The sequence below is a fragment of the Suncus etruscus genome, chromosome 10 (assembly GCF_024139225.1).
Source record: "Suncus etruscus isolate mSunEtr1 chromosome 10, mSunEtr1.pri.cur, whole genome shotgun sequence".
Classification (NCBI taxonomy): domain Eukaryota; kingdom Metazoa; phylum Chordata; class Mammalia; order Eulipotyphla; family Soricidae; genus Suncus; species Suncus etruscus.
The window spans coordinates 67,238,408-67,257,597 of NC_064857.1; the positions used below are offsets into that span (position 1 = coordinate 67,238,408).

Sequence of the window (19,190 nt, forward strand, 5' to 3'; positions counted from 1 at the left end):
TGGCTCCAAAAAAAAAAAAAAGATAAAGAGAATATTATTAGAATATTATTTAGGAGCCGGAGAGATAGCATGGAGGAAGAGCATTTGCCTTGCATGCAGAAGAACGGTGATTCGAATCCTGGCAACCCATATGGTCCCCCGAACCTGCCAGGAGCGATTTCTGATTGTAGAGCCAAGAGTAACCCTGAGCACTGCCGGGTGTAACCCCAAAACCAATATATATATATATATATATATATATATATATATATATATATATATATGTATATATATATGTATATGTATATGTATATATGTGTGTGTGTGTACATATATATAATTTAATATTAAAAGAAAGTCTCAAAACTCTTACCTATTAGAAATTGTTCTTATACCTTCATTTGGAATTTACCTTAATACTATACTAAAATTCATTCTGGAGACTTTCATAAAAACACAAATAACTCTTTGGAACCCCTTTATCATGTTCCCTCTGAAACACATAAGATTAGCACAAATTCTTTAAATATATATATATATATATATATATATATATATATATATATATATATATATATATATATATATATATATATACTGTAACAGGGACTGGGGCAGCTTAGCAGTGCAGAACTTGACTTACATGTGGGCAGCCCTGGGTCTGCACACGAACACCCCCCATACACACCCCACACAGACACACAGCACAGGCACAGCACATCCCATATACATTCCACATATATACAACAGACACATAGACCAGTGGTCAGCAACCTGCAGCTCTCGAGCCACATGTGACTCTTCCAGGGGTCTTCAAACTACGGCCCGAGGGCCACATATTGTATTTATTCCCATTTTGTTTCTTCACTTCTAAATAAGATATATGCAGTATGCATAGAAATTTGTTCATAATTTTTGTTTTTACTATAATCTGGCCCTCCAACAGTCTGAAGGACAGTGAACTGGCCCCCTGTTTAAAAAGTTTGAGGACTCCTGCTAGTACACTTTTAATTTGGCTCTTCTGTGTGCTGGGCGGCTGCTCCAAGAGTCAGGACTCTGCTCCTAGACTCTGTCAGTGCGCGCCCTGTGTGGCTCTCAAAATAAATTTCAATCGTGGTTTTGGCGAGATTTGGCTCAGTTGAAAAAAAAAAAAGGTTGCTGACCATTGACATAGACACATATAGCCACATAGACACATACATAGTCAGCTCAATCATCTACCACACACCTCACATCTCACATACACACATCCCACACACATACCATATACCAGACGCACATACTACACACAGACATGCACACACACCATGCCCACTATTCACATAGTACTCACATGATTTTTAATAGCAACTTTAATGCATTTTGGGTATAAACTTGAGCTTTGGAATCGATATTATTATTTCAAGTCCTATCAAGTCTTCCTCAAATAAAAGGTAGGGAGGAGCAGGAAGGCACAAGCTTTCACAGTAATGTGACTAAAATGGCATCAATGATTGGTGGGGGGAGTGTCTCCTCTCTCCTCAGTAGATGCACCTCAAGGTACACGGAAGCTGGTGCCTTTTCTGTTCCAACAACCAGACTTTCAAAAGGCCACAGGAGGAAGCATGGGAGCCAGAGGCTCTCCTCAGCCCCAACGAGATAGTTTCTTCTCTGGAAGAGTCTGAGCCAGAGTCCCTAAAAAGGCTTCCAGAGCATTAGATGGAGCAGATCAAATTAAAACACACCCAAAAAAGTGTAATATCCAGCTCTCTGCCCTGCTCAGTTCCCTGAATCTTGACACACGTTCTAGAGAGAGAAGAGCTCAGATTCGTCAGTAAAACTGACACACCAACAAGAGAGCAAAGACCACAAAGATGGTCTTTGCGGGTGCCGGGAGAGCTTAAAAGTGTGCTTTGGGCATCCCTGATGTTCAGCCAGACAGGGGAGAGTCCTGCCCACACACCAGAGAACAATCCACCTCTCAGTGACTCACCACAGAGCAGGAACAGAGAGAGAAGGATCACCATGTCGGTCAGTGAAGATGAGCATGAATGGCCAAGGGCCAAACACGGGGGAAATCAAGGCAGGGGAGGGGTGGGGATCACGCCCACAGGAAGAGCAAAGACGTGCCCACAAAAACAACAACAGAGCTAGAGTAAGATGCGAGTTTCAAACACACCCACTCGCCTGACACCCCAACTCGAGCCAAATAAAAACAGTAGAAACTGGCAACAGTTAAAACAGGTCAGAGAGATAGTCGGAAGGACTAGGCACCTGTTTGCATGCAAGAGACCTGAATTACTTGCAAGACATGGTTCTCTTGAGCAAACCTGGAGTGACCTCAAGAACAGGCAGGGAGTAGCCCCCCATCAGTGCCAGTATGTGTGTGTGTGTGTGTGTGAGAGAGAGAGAGAGAGAGAGAGAGAGAGAGAGAGAGAGAGAGAGAGAGAGAGAGAGAGAGAGAGAGAGAGAGAGAGAGAGAGAGAGAGAGAGAAGGAGGCAGCAACAGCAGCAGCCTTGCATGCAGCTAACTCTGGTTCAATCCCTGATATCTCATATGGTCCCCAAACTTACAAGCAGTTGATTCCTGATCTGAGAGCCAACCCCTGCACAGCACTAGGTATGGCCTAAAAACTGGGGGCAGGGAGAGGATAGACAGAGAAAAGAACGAGAGTATCTCCATATAATCCATATGATCTATAGCACTAAGACTATATATATTACCCAGAAATAAAAACCTCTTATGGCAGCACATAAATAATGCATACATGGGAGATATAGGAAAACACCAAGTCTCAGAGGCCTGAGTGGTTGCTTAGGGAATATATGACTGAGCGCAAAGATGGTCTGAAATTATAAGCTTTTATTTCTCCTTTTCTGTCCTTTTTTTATTATTTAATTTGTATAGCCTCTGGGTCACACCCAGTTGTGTTCAGGGCTTATTCCTGGCTCTGCACATAGCGATCACTCCAAATGGGGTCCAGGGTCTATGTTGGAGGAGAAAAGGAGTGCCAGGGACTGAACCTGTGTCAGCCATGTGGAAAGTCAACGCCCTGACCTCCTTACTATCACTCTGGCCCAATATCTCTCTTCTTTAATACTTTCATTGAAAGAAAGGGGGTAGTTTGGGGGGAGCATGAGCAGAGCAATAGTACAGCTTTCCTTGCACATGGCCAACCCGAATTCTATTCCCAGCACCCAAAAACGTTCAGATGTTTATCTGAAAAACATAAAACAAAAGCCGAGAAGTGTGCAAATCAGCTGGAAGAGAAATACAGATAAGGAATCACAGTGTGAAAAATGACAGCAGCCAACCAGCTCCCCAAAGCTGCTGTGGTGACCTGGTTGCCAGGTGATGGTGACAGGCGAAGGGCCTTCTCTGACAAGGTGTGTGCTGAGGAGTCCACTCAAGGGAGGGGAGGGTGTACCAGAAAGGTATTTATAGACACAGTTCAACAGATGCAACCATGTATGGGGGACTCCAGAGGAGCTCAACAGGCCATGCCCATTTGAGTAATTCTGACCCCAAAGGCTGGGTCTTTGGGTACATCCAATTTCTATATCTAGGAGCACTTTGGGCTTCTTGCTTAGGCTTGAAATTTTGCAATCAAAACAATCAAACAAAAAATGCTATGAATACTGATGTTCATCTTAGTATCTATGTGTTTTTTTTTTCAAATACCAACACTTTGCATCTTGCATTTAAGTGGTTTTCTTCTTAATAGTCAGACAGGTGACTCGACTGGGGGTGTCACATGTGTGTGTGTGTGGGCATCCCTTGGCCACATCCTTAGCCCCAGACCTTCATTTTTCTTTTTTTTCCTTTTTTTAGAGCTTCATTTTTCTAAACAAACAAACAAACATTATGTGAGGCTAGAGCAATAGTACAGTGGTAGGGCATCTGCCTTACACATGATCGACCTGAAACAGACCCAGGTTTGATCCCCGGCATCCCATATGGTCCCCCAAGTCTGTTAGGAGTGATTTCTGAATGCAGAACCAGGCGTAACCCGAGAGCCACAGGTTTAGCCTAAAACCCAATAAATAAACAAATAAATATTATGCTTGTAGTTAAGATCTTTTTCTCTTAAGAAAACCTAGCCCCACCTTCCTGCCTCAATCCCAGAATGCAAGCATTTAACCTTCCCATCTCCAAATTAAGAGCACTGGTTTTTCTGAATTCTAATGCCCCTCTCAGTTCCTGTTTTATCTTTATTATTTTAGGAACCATGCCTGGAAGTGCTCAGGGATTACTCCTGGCTCTGTGCTCAGGAATCATTCCTGGCAGTGCTTACAGCACCTGATGGTATGCTGGGGATCAAACCCAGGTTGGCTCAATAAAAGGTAAGAGCCCTGCCCACTGTACTATCTCTTTGGCCCACTCCTCTAGGTTCTAAAACACCAGGATCCTAATGTCCTATAAAGCTCTTGATATTTATATCTGTATTAACAGAATAGAATCTCAGCTTCAATAAAATAACAAAAATATTTTGAAATAATTTTAACACTCAATGAAGTGAACAAAAGACATGGAACAAGACTGGATGGAACATAAAGAAACATGGCAAGGAATCAAATGCCCAAAAGCGACAGAAACTGGGACTGAAACACAGAAGGGACCTGGGGCAGAGCTTGAAGAAGGAGATGCTCAGGTGAAGGGTTGATGTGAAATCCTACCATTAACAGTATCAGGAATCACAGTCACACTCTACAATAGGATTTTGGAAGGAAAAAAGTCCCAGATAATAAAAGAAAGTGTATCTTGTGTGTGTGTTTGGAGGCCATACCCAACTGTGCTCAGGGCTGACTCCTGGTTCTGTGCTCAGAGATCACGTGATGTTGGGGTAGGTGGAACCCAGGTTGACTGCATGATGTACCCATATTATCACTCCAGTCCCCAAGAAAAGTATACATTATAAATAAATAAAATAAAATAAATCTATCTATCTATATCTATATATATGGAGTGATAGCACAGCAGGTAGGGCTGACCTGGGTTTGACCCTCCCCCAACATACACCAAGTACTGCCCAGAGAAATTCCTGAGAACAGAGCCAGGAGTAACCCCTGAGCAACCCCCAGGTATAGCCCCCCCCAAAAAAAAATTCTGGGTGATAAAAAAGTATATTCATTAATTAAGTTACTTTTGTTCAAGTGCACAGTTATCTCAAGGGAAAGAAACACTTCTACAGTTCTTTGACTTGTCAGTCAAGCTAGTTGCCCGTTCATAGAATAGCACTTTTTCTCCAAAGAACAATAAAAAGGCCTCGTTATTCATATGTGGGTCTGGGGCCGATATTTCTCTACAGTGACATGAGGTCACTTCAGGAAAAGTAAAGATGCACAAGCCCTTACCACCACCACCACCAAGACCTTTTCTGCTTGCTCACCTTTGTAGCTCGCTGAGCCCCCTGGCAGAGGGTAGGCTGGGGGTCTGCCTCAGGAAGTTCTGTTTTAAGTTGAGGTGCGTGAGGTCCTGGCTGTAGAAGAGGTTGGCGGGCAGGTGCTCCAGGCTGCAACAGGACAGGTCCACCGAGCTGATTCGCTGGGAAGCAACCTAGAGGGGCAGAAACACGCATATTTCACTGCCACACCAGCCACTGGCCCCAAAACTGCTTTCGACTGGAAACAAGGGAACATCGGGAATGCAGACAGCCTGCTCAAATAGCTCCAGTAGATAAAGAGGAATAATTTCCTTAGTAGAAAACTGAATCTACCACTGTAAAAGTCAAAAACAGCCTCTCTGCCCAGGAGCTGAGCAGTGATAGAGGCTCACAGACTGGTTCCACAGAGCCCAGATTAGCCAATCAAGTGTAGTGACAAGAAATCTCCCACAGTTGATGTCCTGAAAAACATTCCTGGTAAGAGGATTCCGAGCTTAAATAATTCAAGATTCTGGAGTGATGCAGGGTGGGGGGCAGACAGAGTCTGGACTGACTCACACCTGACTTGAATTGAATCAGACTCCACAGCCCCAGCCTTTCTGCTCGAAATCTCTTCTCCTGGCCTTCATACATACTTAATTGAGATGTTCATATATTGACTGTGTGCTCTGAGTGATGTAGACATTCTAGTTAAATTCATCTAAATGCTTATCCATATATTCATGACTTTCGGTTTAAATGCCAGAGTCCTCTACTATGATCAGAGTCCTGGGTTCTATCAACTGGCGTGTGGAAGAGGAAAAAGTAAGGAACAGGGGCCAGAGACAATATATGCTTGCTTTGCTCGAGGTCAAGCCAGGTTCAATCCCCACCAGCCTATATGGCCTTCCCAGAGCACCTACCCAGAGAAGTGAACCTTGAGTGCAGAGCCAAGAGTCAACCCTGAACATTGCTGGGTGTAGTCCCTAAATGGGGGGAGAGAGGGGGGGGGGAGGGAGGGACAGAGGAAGGAAGGAAGGAAGGAAGGAAGGAAGGAAGGAAGGAAGGAAGGAAGGAAGGAAGGAAGGAAGGAAGGAAGGAAGGAAGGAAGGAAGGAAGGAAGGAAGGAAGGAAGGAAGGAAGGAAGGAAGGAAGGAAGGAAGGAAGGAAGGAAGGTAGGTCAAGGGGCAGCGGCTCTTAATTCTCAAATCCTCCCTCCAGTATTCTAGCAATATAATGCCAGTTTAAGCCCAAGCTCCGCTCCAGGCCCCTTTACTGTCTCCTTCCTCAAAGAGGTGAAGGATGTTATGCTGGCATTTATGGTACCTTTCTCTCATGAGCCCACATCTTTGCCAAAGCTTTTTCAAAAATTCCATCCCTATTTGTGATCATTTGTTGTTGTTGGTTTTTTCATTTGTTTTCCAGACAGATGGCTTGAAGACAACTTTCTGAATGTAGGGGTCACTGTGGAATTCACATCCCAGCACCTCCACCCAGCAGCTGGCAGAGCCAGTGAATCACTGAGTTCTCATGTTCTGGGTTTCTTAGTCCTGTAATAAGTATGAAGACAGCACCTGTCTCTGTGTGTCTCTCTCTTACACAAACACACTTAATAGTGGGTGTTAAGACCAACATAACGACTGGCTCACATCTGAAATCCAATGGAATCTAAATGTTCTTGACACTTACATAATATTCAGAAGTAATTTCCACAAAACTTCCTGTTGTTGGCATATCTGAGGCGAGAATGAACACCCTTGGGCCCCCATGAATGCTAACAGGAGTAGTGTGGAAAAAGCTTGAAAGAATCAACCCCAAAACAGAGGGAAGCTGAGTTTGCTCGTGAGCAATGAAGTCTTTCCTGAAATTTTCACAACAAAGTAAGAGGAAAAACTCCTGTTGGAGCCAAATTACCCACCTAGACCAAAAGAGATAAGAAGAGCAGATGTAATGGGTGGGAAGAGAGGCCCCGAGGGGCAACAGAAAATAAGAGCACAAGATTCTCTTAGAGGAAGTGAGGTTGACTTCAGAATTATCCAGTCAATGATGTTTTGGGATCTGGATGAATGACACAGAGTCTTTTGGTTGCAAAAGCTCTGCTGTCCCTGTTCCCCAGCTACAACCACAGCCTGGGGTGTCTCAGCACTGGCACTAGGAAGAGTTTATAGCAACCAACAAGAGATGAAAGCACTTTGGACAGGAAGCATGAACTCTGAAAGTTCCCAGTAGACCACATCTCTAGGAGGAACCCGGAGGAGAGATCTACTGGGTTACTTTGTCCCATAATGATTTTTCAAACAAGAGCTCTAGACCACATGGGACCTGCAAGTACAGCAGAGTAAGGCCCAACTGCATGGCCAGGAATGCAGGCCAGGGCACCCCCACACCCACATGTGACCTGCCTTGCCTGTAACCAGCCTACGTTCGATCCCTTACATCCCATATGGTCCCCCAACCAGTGCCAGGAGAAATTCCTGAGTGCAGATCCAGGAGTCACCCCTGAACATTGTCTGTAGAAAAACAGATTAATTATGGGGTTCTGGATGGGACTGGATGTTGGTGAGATGGATGGAGGGTGAGGCCTTTCTCTGCCAGCCCAGGCCACATTCCAACCCCCTCCAGCTGGCAGATTTGAGGGTTCAGGGTAGCTGCGAGGAAGAGACTCACAGCAGTGAGGTTTCAGGAGACATCAGCTTTATTCAAGGCCCTAGCCAACAGGTGTGGCTCCTATGCTTAAACTGTTTATGCTGGCTCCATAACCAGCCCTGACATCTCAACCTCTTCCTGCCATCTCTCCTCCTGCTGCCTCTTCCTCCATCTCCTCCACAATCCTTCTCTGAATCCTTGAATCCCTTTTCCTTCCCCTCAGGCAATCCTTTTGTTACCTTCCAAAGACCCCTCCCAGATATGGGCAGGTCTTACTATCAGGTAAGGTTATGCAGAATTGGGGTGGGATGACAATTGTCAAGAATGCCCCCCAAAATGAAATTAAAATAAATGAAACAAAGTTATAGAACTGAAGCTGAAGCAATAGTACAAGGCTTGCCTTGTACACAGCTGACTTGGGTCATTCCCCGCCATCCTATATGGTCCCCTGAGCACCTCCAGGAGTAATTCCTGAGTGCAGAGACAGGAGTAACCCCTAAGCATTGCAGGGTCAGGCCCTAAAACCAAAACTCAAAAATTGAAAGAAAAACTTAAAATTATAAAACTTCAGGGGTTACTCCTGGCTCCACACTCAGAAGTTGTGCCTGGCAGGCTCGGGGGACCATATGGGATGCTGGGATTCGAACCAATGACCTTCTGCATGAAAGGCAAATGCCTTACCTCCATGCTATCTCTCCGACCCCTATAAAACTTTTAAATAAAGTTCTAAGCCTATGTATCGGTCATATTCCAATGCAATGCCAGAGACTGCCTCTAGATAGGCAGAAAAGGAAATAAAACAGGAAAGGGAAGATAGGAGATCGGGCATTTAGATGAGGTACTATTTCCTCATAAGAGGGTAAATGAAAGACAGGAAGGCCCGATGAGGCCAGTACTCCAATACTATAATGCTTTTCTTTGTGTTCTGTGGGCAGATGGGCCTGTTTAATCTAAAAATAGAAAAATCTCTGCGAAGATTTCAGCCAACAATGGGATTCGATGGGGAAGCAGTGTTCTGGATTCCCTTGTTCTGTGTCCTCCTGAATGACCCTCCCCTGAAAATGATCCTGATCCCCAATATCTGTCAACACCCAATCTCCAGCAGAAGGGGAAATATGCATATAACCCACTGGGGAGCACTTCGAAGAACTGCAGACAGAATGAAGAGCTCTGTCCTCATCAAACTTGCCGAAAAAACAAGTGAACTGTATATGAAAACTTGATTAAGCCCAAAGGGGGGAGAGGAAGCAGGACAGACTGGAAGGGGGCAGGCTTATTGGAACAGTGGGGGGCTGCCAACTAGATATCTGGTCAGGGTGAGCATCAAAGAGGAAGTGCCAAGAGGACAGGGAAGTGAGCCCAGGCAAAGGAAGTTAGTCGCCAGTGTAAAAGCCCTAAAAAGTATCAGAGTCTGGCATGTTCAAGAAGCCAAGCAGAGACCAGTAAGATATAGGGGAGTATCTATAATGTGGTATGAAAGATTGGGATGAGGGAACCACACACTGCCCTTGGGGCTGCCCAGGCAGCCAATATGTGTTTGATGAGCCTGAAACAGGCATCAGCGAAGGTTCTGGAAGATTCCCTCTCTAAATGTTAAGCACCGGATAGGCAGGGACTTTTGCCTGTTTTGTTCACTAATAAAACCCACACGGAGGAACTGGTACAAAGCTTAAAAATAAGTCGCTGGAAGAAGGACCACTGGGCTGGATCTCTGCTGTGACTCTAGCTAAGATGTACTTCCAGCCAACACGCACTCCCATGTTTCCCCACAATGCCAAGTGCTCCCTGAAGACCTGTCCTATCGTTTTAATTAGGAACAAAGCTGCGTTGTGCACGCTGTGTGTGATGCTCACTTTATGCACAGACAAGAGACCATTCTGAATAACATGAAACTTCTTTTGTCCCATAGGTGAACCTAGCTAAAACCCTTAACAAAGGTGTTCCCCCAACTACCTCTTCCCAGTCACCTCTTTTTTTTGATATGTAAAAGCCCACCTGGAATACAGGACCTTTCCCCACCCTGGTGGATTTGATTCTGGAGAATAAAGAGAGAGCAGCATATGGCAGAGAGGCCAAGAGGCAAAAAGCAGGCTGACTCCAATGAATACTTTTCCTCACAGACTTGGTATTATTTCTCCCTGGCTACCTTGCTTCATCAGACCCATCCATATACAAAGTTAGAAACTCAGTGCCTGGGATGGTTTCACTACTAGTGAATATTTTTATTTTACAACATAGTAGTGGCATGATCCATATGACTTGCAGATAACGTTCAAAATAAGCAAAGTGATTCTACAAGGTTTGCTCAAAGCAGCAGCTAAAATCACACAAATAACTCTGCATGTATCCCATAAGCAGGGGTCTCAAACTCGCGGCCCGCGGGCCAGCCGCAAAGGGCCCTCCGTACAACATTTTGTGGCCCAGCCCTAGAGGAATAATTGTTTTGTTTTGTTTTGTTTTAGTTGTTTGGGTCACACCCCCCAATGTTCAAGGCTTACTACTGACTTGGCACTCAAGGATCACCCCTACTTTGCCTCCTGCGGTCCGCAGGTAAATTGAGTTTGAGACCCCTGCCATAAAGGATTGCCACAAAGGGTATCTGGATTCTGCCTCGGACCCAGCCTTCCGTACTTTAGGGAATTATACCTCTGGCTGCAGAAGTGTCTCCGTGGACTTCATAGACTATTGAAAAAAAATTCTTAACCTCAGCTGATCAAGTTTCTCAATTCTCAACACCATCCCAAGCGTTAGAAAGGCATGAGGCTAGAGAATATAAATTTAGAATAAACTTTCATTCACCTTTAATTGGTAAGCATTCCACAACTTGACCTTTGTTTAACTTCCTCCTTACCAATAGTTAATCACTTACTCCAATAGAACTTTCCCATTTAATTAAATTCTCTTCTTTAACAAAAAACTTTAGTCACTATGAAATGATGATGTTTAAAACTAACATTTCTGCACCACATGTGAATTTCTCTCCTCTCCTCTCCTCTCCTCCCTCCCTCACTCCCTGTCTCTGTCTCTGTCTCTCTCTCTCTCATTTTGGGGCCACACCCTGCTCATTATTTATTCCTGGGGCTGTGCTTGAGTATCAGTCCTGGTAGTGCTTTGAGAGGCCTTCATTAATTACTGGGTCCAGCTCCCTGAGAGGAACTTACCCCTGTACTATCTCTCCAACTTCATATGCCCCACATCCATTTCCTTGAGAGAATCTTAGGCCTGGAGAGATAATACAGAGGTGAGAGACCCTGGTTGGATCCCAAGCACTCACGTGGTTTCCCAAGCTGAATGTCTCCCAACATTGCATCCTCAGGCAGAGACTGAACCATGGACTTCAGATAGCCAACCAAGATGAGGAAAGCCTTTGGACCCAAGACCTGCTACTGCCGAAGATGAAGAAAAGCCACAAACATAACAAACGCCTTCATGTGACCTTTTCTTGGTCACTGAATTAGCTGCTATTTCCAAAATAAGATATTTTGTTTTCATTTGTTCAATTTTTTTTTAAGTTTAGCCATATTTGGTGATGCGCAGGAGGGAGGTAACTCTTGTCTCTGAACTCAGGAATTACTCCTGGCAGTGCTCTAAGGACCCTCTGGGGTGCCAGGAACTGAACCTGAGTCAGCTGGCAAGCACTCTATCCACTGGACTATATCTCTGACCCCCCAAAAATCTGATGTTTAAAATATGCTAAACAGTACTGAAAGATTGAGTGTAATATATAAATTAATAACGTCTTAACCCATGCAAGTAGAGACAACAGTTTTGAATATAATAAATCCTGCTCAGAATCATAATATCTTGCCACTTCTTTGCCTTCAATGTCTAAATGATGGATGTGGTAAGTGAAGGATTCAAGAAATTCACACTATTCTCATAATCTAGAAGTTAATGAAATGGGAAACCAAAGAAGACAAACAATAAAAAGAAAAGATAAAACTGATGTGATTCTGTAAGTAAAACTGCTATGAATTGTGGGCGATTCACAAGTAGGTATCTAAGACTTCAAGGTGCCAGTTATTACAGTTAAGGGACCCAAGAATAAAAGTCTAGAGAGGTGCAGGTTGGAGAAGGGAAGAGGAACACAACAATAAAATACCAGGCTCAGTGTTAAAGCACCAGATGGTAACTAATGTCAAGACATAGAAATAAAGGATTCCAAGTACTCCTAGCAACCCGGGCCCTCCTCAGTGGAGAGTGAAGCTATGGGGAGGGGTCATTCCTACAACATATATTTATCACGTGCCTTTATAAACTGGGAACTATATTTGGGAATTTCTTTCCGGAAGGGGTGCTTTGGGGCTACAGCCAACAGCACTTAAGACTATTTATGTCTCTGTGCTTAGGGGTAGTGCTAGGAACTTGCTCACAACAGTTCTCATGATGGGGCCAGAGAGATAGCACAGCGGTAGGGCATTTGACTTGAATGCAGCTGACCCAGGTTCGATTCCTGGCTCCTACTTGGTCCCCCAAGCCTGCCAGGAATGATTTCTATGCAAAGAGGCAGGAGTAACCACCGAGCATCGCCAGGTGTGGCCCCCAAACAAACAAACAAAACAAGAACCAAGAGTGGTCGGGAGACCACGTAGTATCTGAGATCAAGTCAGGATCTCCCCTACTCAAGGCTAGAACCAGAGTGCTTGCACCAGCTCTCCAGTCTCCTAACTTCTCTGCACTTGGTACTGGAGATGTGACTTATTCAAATCATGCATCTCTTGAAGACAGGGACACATGAATGACTCACTCAGGAAAGCAGATGCAATTGTGAGAGCACAGAGGAGAAGTGCAGACCTTAGAAGTGGCCCCTCATGAATATCCAGGACAGTCCCCTCTGGTCACTGGGGTGAGCATTCATAGGTACTAGCAAAGGCGGGCAGAGGACCAAATCGGGTCCTAGAGCACACAGAACGGTGATGCTCCAGAGACCTGGGTCCTTGTATCCCGAGTCAGAGAATGTTTGAGGAGTTTCAAGATGGTCCCAATGGTCCTTGGGTCTGTCACTCACCCCGTCACTCAGACAACTATCTCCCCTCTGCAGGCATAAACCCCATTGTGTTTCTCAGAACTGCTCAAAGACACACAAAGGAGCTTTGGGTGGAGACGGGATCTGAACTCAGAGTTCCTTCCTCATTTCCTTATTGGCAAAACATGTGTAAACATAAACTTAAGAAATGCTGGAGACCCATCCTGACCTCCCTCACCAAAAGGGGCATCTCCTGGACAAAGGACAGAGCTTAGCGTCCAATTTCTATTCAAGAAAAATGACTTCCTAGTTAAAACAATTCCATTACAGATTTCTTATTCTGTACTTAAGACACACAAAAATATCTAGGTGTCTAAATTCCAAGTCTAACATAGGAGATTGGAATGTTTATTTTGATGTTGCTTTTTGTTTCTGGACCACACTCAAGCAATGCTCAGAGCATACTCCTGGTTTTGTGCTCAAGGATTATTCCTGGGTTGACCGCATGCAAGGTATATGCCCTAACACTCCTTCCTCTCTCTGGCCCCTGTTCTGGGATGTTTAACATAGCTGATTTATATTTCTGCCATCATTCTGTTTCTTATGGTACAAAATTACAAATCAGACCAATAGCTAGAAGAAATTGAACTACTTCAGAATAGTTTCAGAAAAGTCAGTATTTGGGTAACAACTTCTGAGATCTTTCAGGTAAATGCATAACAGGAAGTAAACTTTATAAAGGATATCTATTCCGGGCTGGAACAACAGAATAGTAGGGATGGCACTTTGCCTTGCATGTAGCAGATGCAGGCTCGATTCCTGGCAACCCTGTGGTCCTCTGAACATGTCAAGAGTGATCCTGAGTGCAGAGCCAGGAGTAAGTCATCAGCACACCCAGGTGTCATGCAATCCCTCTCAGAATACCCCCAAAATAAAGAATAGATATTGTTATGTCTGTTCAGACTATAATTACTTGACTTCTAAGTCAAATATGAGCAGTGATGGAGAGTTGGCCAATCACACATGCCCAGTTCCTGAACTCCAGAGCTTCATGGCCCTTGGATAAATCTGTTACCACAGTGGTACCCTTGATCTGAAAATGACTTTATCATCTGCCCTGGAGGCTCAGAAGGCAACTCAGATATCTTTGGTTTTGTTTTATTTGGGGGCCCCATTGGCAGTGCTCAGGGGACTGGGTCAGCTATCTGAAAAGCCAGCATCCTACCTGTTGTATGTACCATTGCTCTAACACTTGACATCTTCTAGCCCCCTGATCATCATTTAGAAGATCTATACCCAGTCTCCAGTGGCTTTTGCTTGGGGTTCCTTAGCTGCACATCCCATGGCACAGAATACTGAGTGGATCCCCTTTCATTCTATGAAGGGTTGCCTGGATTCCACTGTTCTCTGGAGAGACATCTTCGTTGTGACAAGCTCAGTTTATATAAGAGATATTTGAATCCAGGCTCACTTGGCCCCTTCCGTCACTAGAACTCTGAGAGTACATCTAAGGAGAAGGAAAAATACAGCAAAACTGACCAAACAGAATGGAGCTGGTTCCTTTCTAATGGCAACTATAAAGCTCTGACAATAGAGTACCGTATTTTTCGTATCATAAAACACCACCCCCCCAAGATGGGGGAAAGTGTCTGAGCGTCTTATGGAGTGAATGCTGACTCTAGTGATGAGGAGTTCTTGGAGTTCCCAGAAAACTAGAAGAGTACTCGAGAATTAAACTCTTCATTTGATAATGACAGTCATAATAATTTTTTTTAATTTTTGGGTCACATCTGGCAGTACTCAGGGGTTACTCCTGGCTCTGCACTCAGAAATCGCTCCTGGAAGGCTAGGGGGGCCAGACGGGATGCTGGGATTTGAACCACCATCCTTCTGCATGCCAGGCAAATGCCCTACCTCCATGCTATCTCTCTGGCCCCTATAATGATTCTTTTTTTTTTTTTTTTTGGTTTTTCGGACCACACCCGTTTGATGCTCAGGAATTACTCCTGGCTAAGCGCTCAGAAATTGCCCCTGGCTTGGGGGGAACCACATGGGATGCTGGGGGATCAAACCGTGATCGCGATCTTTCCTTGGCTAGCGCTTGCAAGGCAGCTACTTACCTCTAGCGCCACCTTGCCGGCCCCTATAATGATTCTTTTTTTTTTTTTCCCTATAATGATTTTTTTGTTGTTGTTGTGGTTTTTGGGTCACACCCGGCAGTGCTCAGGGGTTACTCCTGGCTCCAGGCTCAGAAATTGCTCCTGGCAGGCACAGGGGACCATATGGGACGCCGGGATTCAAACCGATGACCTCCTGCATGAAAGGCAAACACCTTACCTCCATGCTATCTCTCCGGCCCCCTATAACGATTCTTAATGTCATGTTGACTGCTGTTCACTTAACATGGTTAAAATATTATTTTGTTATAGTTTATTAAATATTTTAGTACACCATTTGCTTTAGAATTTTTTTTTTTTGTTTTCCTTGTCTAAAAACTATGTGTGTCTTATAGTCAGGTGCATCTCCTAGAGTGAAATAAAAGGTAGTTCCTTGCTTGCCTGTGCAAAGAGTGGCAAAGGCTAGTTATGACTACCTACAACATGGTTGTTACTGCTGGCTCAGATCATCAGGGCAAATCTACCTACCTACCAACAAACCAGGCGAACAGAAGAAATACGTTTTCATCTTCGGGATGACATCACAAGGGAATCATTCACTCTGGGCATAATATTCAAACAAAGGAGCACTAAGAGTCGCCTGCTCTGCATCTCTGAAGGTATCTACAAGCATATCAATAAACTGGAGATCGTCTTGGAGAGAAAGGAGAGGAGGAGCCTTTAACCCAACAGAGGAAATTGCTGAGTTACTAGAGGATCTTGAGAACACAGACTGAGTAAGAGAATGGACCATGGCTCCAGTGGCACAGAAAGGGCATTAAGTCTAACATGCAGGCTGAATTGTGTCTTCTACGGAACAGTATGACTAAGATCCATGGGCAAAGCCACAGGGTGAATTAAGAGCCATTTGATGACGATGAGAATTTACGATCAAGCCTAAAATCCCCTTCAAAGCAAATGCCAAGTAATTCGGAACTGATGTAAGGGATAGAGAATAAGAAAAGAGCTGGGGAGGGGGTGTCCTATTTTATAAACTAAAAGGCACATTTAAGCTCTTAGATCTATTCTGCCTCTCTAAGCACCAACAGAGCACAGAGCCAGGAGTAAGCTTTGAGCACAGTCAGGTAAGTCACCAAAACCTAAAAATAAATAAACGAGGACTTAAAAAAAATGAAAAGAAAACATCATGTAAAGCATTTTCATTTAAGTCCTGGATGCCTCTGTGATCTGGTACTGAGAGAAAAGTTTCTTTCTTTTCTTTCTTCTTTTAGTTTTTGGGCCACACCTGGTGACACTCGTGGGTTACTCCTGGCTATGCTCTCAGAAATCGCACCTGGCTTGGGGAACCATATGGGACACCAGGAATCCAACCGCAGTCTGTCCCATCTTATGCTAGTATGGGCAAGCAGGTGCCTTACCTCTAGCGCCACCGCTCTGATTCTGAGAGAAGAGTTTCTTACCATTAAAACAACAATGTCATCACCAACTTAATCACCAAAAAAGAGAAGTGACAGGTCTTGCTAACAACAACAGCAACAATAAAAAATAACACAATCCCTAAGTGCATTTCAAACAAAGAAGCAAAATGTATTATTAAATGCATATTTACATTTAATATAAAGAATGACTAAGTAATATCAAAAAAGAAAAGTCTTATCATTTTATTTTTATGGCCCACACCCAGCAGGGCTTGGGGAGAGGGGAACTAAAATGCTCAGGGGAACAAAGAACACGTGTTGGGCACCTGGAGTGCTGGAAGCAGAAACCCAGGCTCCCCCAAAGTGTGGTCTCAGCTATCTGAGCCATTTCCAAGGCACTGAAGGCTTGAAGAAGTTTTACACAGCTTTGTCCATCCAATGGCACCAGCCTGTTGGGGAAAACTCAGTCTTTTTTTTTTTTTTTTTTTTGGGGTCACACCTGGCAGTGCTCAGGGGTTCCTTCAGGCTCTACACTCAGAAATCACTCTTGGCAGGCTCAGGGGACCATATGGGATGCCAGGATTCGAACCATTGTTCTTCTGCATGCAAGGCAAAGATCTTACCTCCATGCTATCTCTCCGGCCCTGGGAAAACTCAGTCAGCACAAGAGAATGATCATACCCCAGTTGTTAGTGAAATGTTCTTGGTAAAATATGGACAATAAGCCAGTCTATTTAAAGGCATGGAAGCAAATCTTTGACTGTGACTTATCACTATCTTCTTCTTCTTTAAAGAATGATGTTTATTCAGCTTTTCAAATGGTCTTGAATTTAGTCCAAAATGATGTCCTGACTTGCCCACACTTAGTATGAGGGGTGAACCTGATATATCATGATAAACAAAATTTCATTGCAGTGATTTAAAAAATATCTTTTCTTTTTTTTACCTAGAGAGCCCAGAGTGACCGTACATATGTAAGGTGCTGGCTTTACACGCAGCGGATCCGGTTCCATCTCCAACACAGCATATGGCCCAGAGAGCATCAACATGCGTCACTCCTGAGCAGCGCTAGCTCCCACCCTCCCCCCACAAGATGACCCCAAGTTAAAATGCTACAGTTAATATCCAAAGAGCAGGGGAGGAAAGTACAGTGGCAGTCCTCATGTTAGACCACTGCTCTGGCCGGAGCTTCTTAGAACAGCAGGTGCTACGTGTCCTTTTCCTTTCCCCAGGCGGAGAAGAAGCAGAACCAATGCAAAGGGAAAAGGCGCCTATAAATAGAGCCTTGCTAACTAGAGAGGCCCTTCACTAAAGTCACTCATTTCACTGCTCCCCTCCAGGAGATTAACTTTGAAATGCATCAAGTGATAAACTGCCTTCAGCATCCTTTAACTAATCAACATTTAAGAGCAGAAAGCCAGAACAATAGTACAGTGGGTAGAAAACTTGCTTTTACACATGGCAGATGACTTAGGTTCAATCACCAGCACCCTATATGATGCCTGAGATCTTCCAGAAGTAATTCCTGAGCACAGAGTCAGCAGTAAATCCTGAGCACAGCAGGGTATCCCCCCTCCCTCCCCCCAAAAAAAGCAAAATTAAAAAAAAAAAACAACTTAGGAGTGTTCAGTTTGTCTGATAAAAAGTTGAAAGCCAGATTTCAAAATCCCCCCTTTTGAGGCTGGAGAGATAGCATGAAGGTAAGGCATTTGCCTTGCATGCAGAAGGACAGTGGTTCAAATCCTGGCATCCCATATGGTCCTCCGAGCCTGCCAGGGGCAATTTCTGAGTGTAAAGCCAGGAGTGGTCCCTGAGCGCTGCTGGGTGTGACCCAAAAACAAAACAAAAAAACAAATAAACAAACAAAAACCCACCCCTTTTGTACAGGTATTAGATATTCTCTTCAGCACATGCTTCAATATTTCAGAAACAAATTGCCTCAATCAACTCTCTAGTCCTTGCAGTCCGAATGGAAGATTGTAACAATCATAATAATCTTTTATTTTTACTTTACTTTTATTGATTGATTGATTCTTTGATTGGTTATTGGGCCACACCCAGCATTACTCAGTTACTCCTGGCTCTGCACTCAGAAATCGCCCCTGGCAGGCTGGGACTATATGGGATGCCAGGAATCTAACCAGGTCCCTGCCCTACTGCTGTGCTATCTCTCAGGCCTCAATCATGATAATCTGAACTGTCCATGGTTTTAAAAAACAAAGGCAATGATAATGACTGTTTTTTGAAAGAATTCCAATCTTTCAGAACATCTATATGTGTCTTTAGATGTATATGTGTGTATACTTCTACATATTTACACATAAGTGAATATGTGTGTGTGTGTGTTTGTGTGTGTGTGTGTGTGAGAGAGAGAGAGAGAGAGAGAGAGAGAGAGAGAGAGAGAGAGAGAGAGAGAGAGAGAGAGAGAGAGAGAGAGAGAGAGAATAATGGTGGGTAAAATAGATTTTGGATTTATTTGCTGTATAATAATCTAGAGCAGTGGTCCTCAAACTATGGCCCGCGGGCCACATATTGTATTTGTATCTGTTTTGTTTCTTCGTTGCAAAATAAGATATATGCAGTGTGCATAAGAATTTGTTCATAAGTTTTGCTTTTACTATAGTCAGACCCTCCAATGGTCTGAGGGACAGTGAACTGGCCCCTGTTTAAAAAGTTTGAGGACCCCTGATCTAGAGAGAGGATAACTGTGCAGATCAAACAC

General features: G+C 44.1%; 2 protein-coding genes across 2 annotated transcripts in view; one reads left to right on the top strand and one right to left on the bottom strand.

The window, feature by feature from the left end:
• KDSR (3-ketodihydrosphingosine reductase) overlaps window positions 1-2,235 on the top strand; it is a 425,889-nt gene extending 423,654 nt beyond the window's left edge. The window contains exon 11 of the mRNA XM_049782092.1: window positions 2,223-2,235. The gene's annotated coding sequence lies outside the window, so the exon portion shown is untranslated. The remainder of the gene's footprint in view (window positions 1-2,222) is intronic.
• Window positions 1-19,190, bottom strand: part of PHLPP1 (PH domain and leucine rich repeat protein phosphatase 1) — a 246,530-nt gene that overhangs the window by 89,970 nt on the left and 137,370 nt on the right. The window contains exon 4 of the mRNA XM_049782068.1: window positions 5,349-5,515. Coding sequence (XP_049638025.1) covers window positions 5,349-5,515 — 167 coding nt within the window. The remainder of the gene's footprint in view (window positions 1-5,348; window positions 5,516-19,190) is intronic.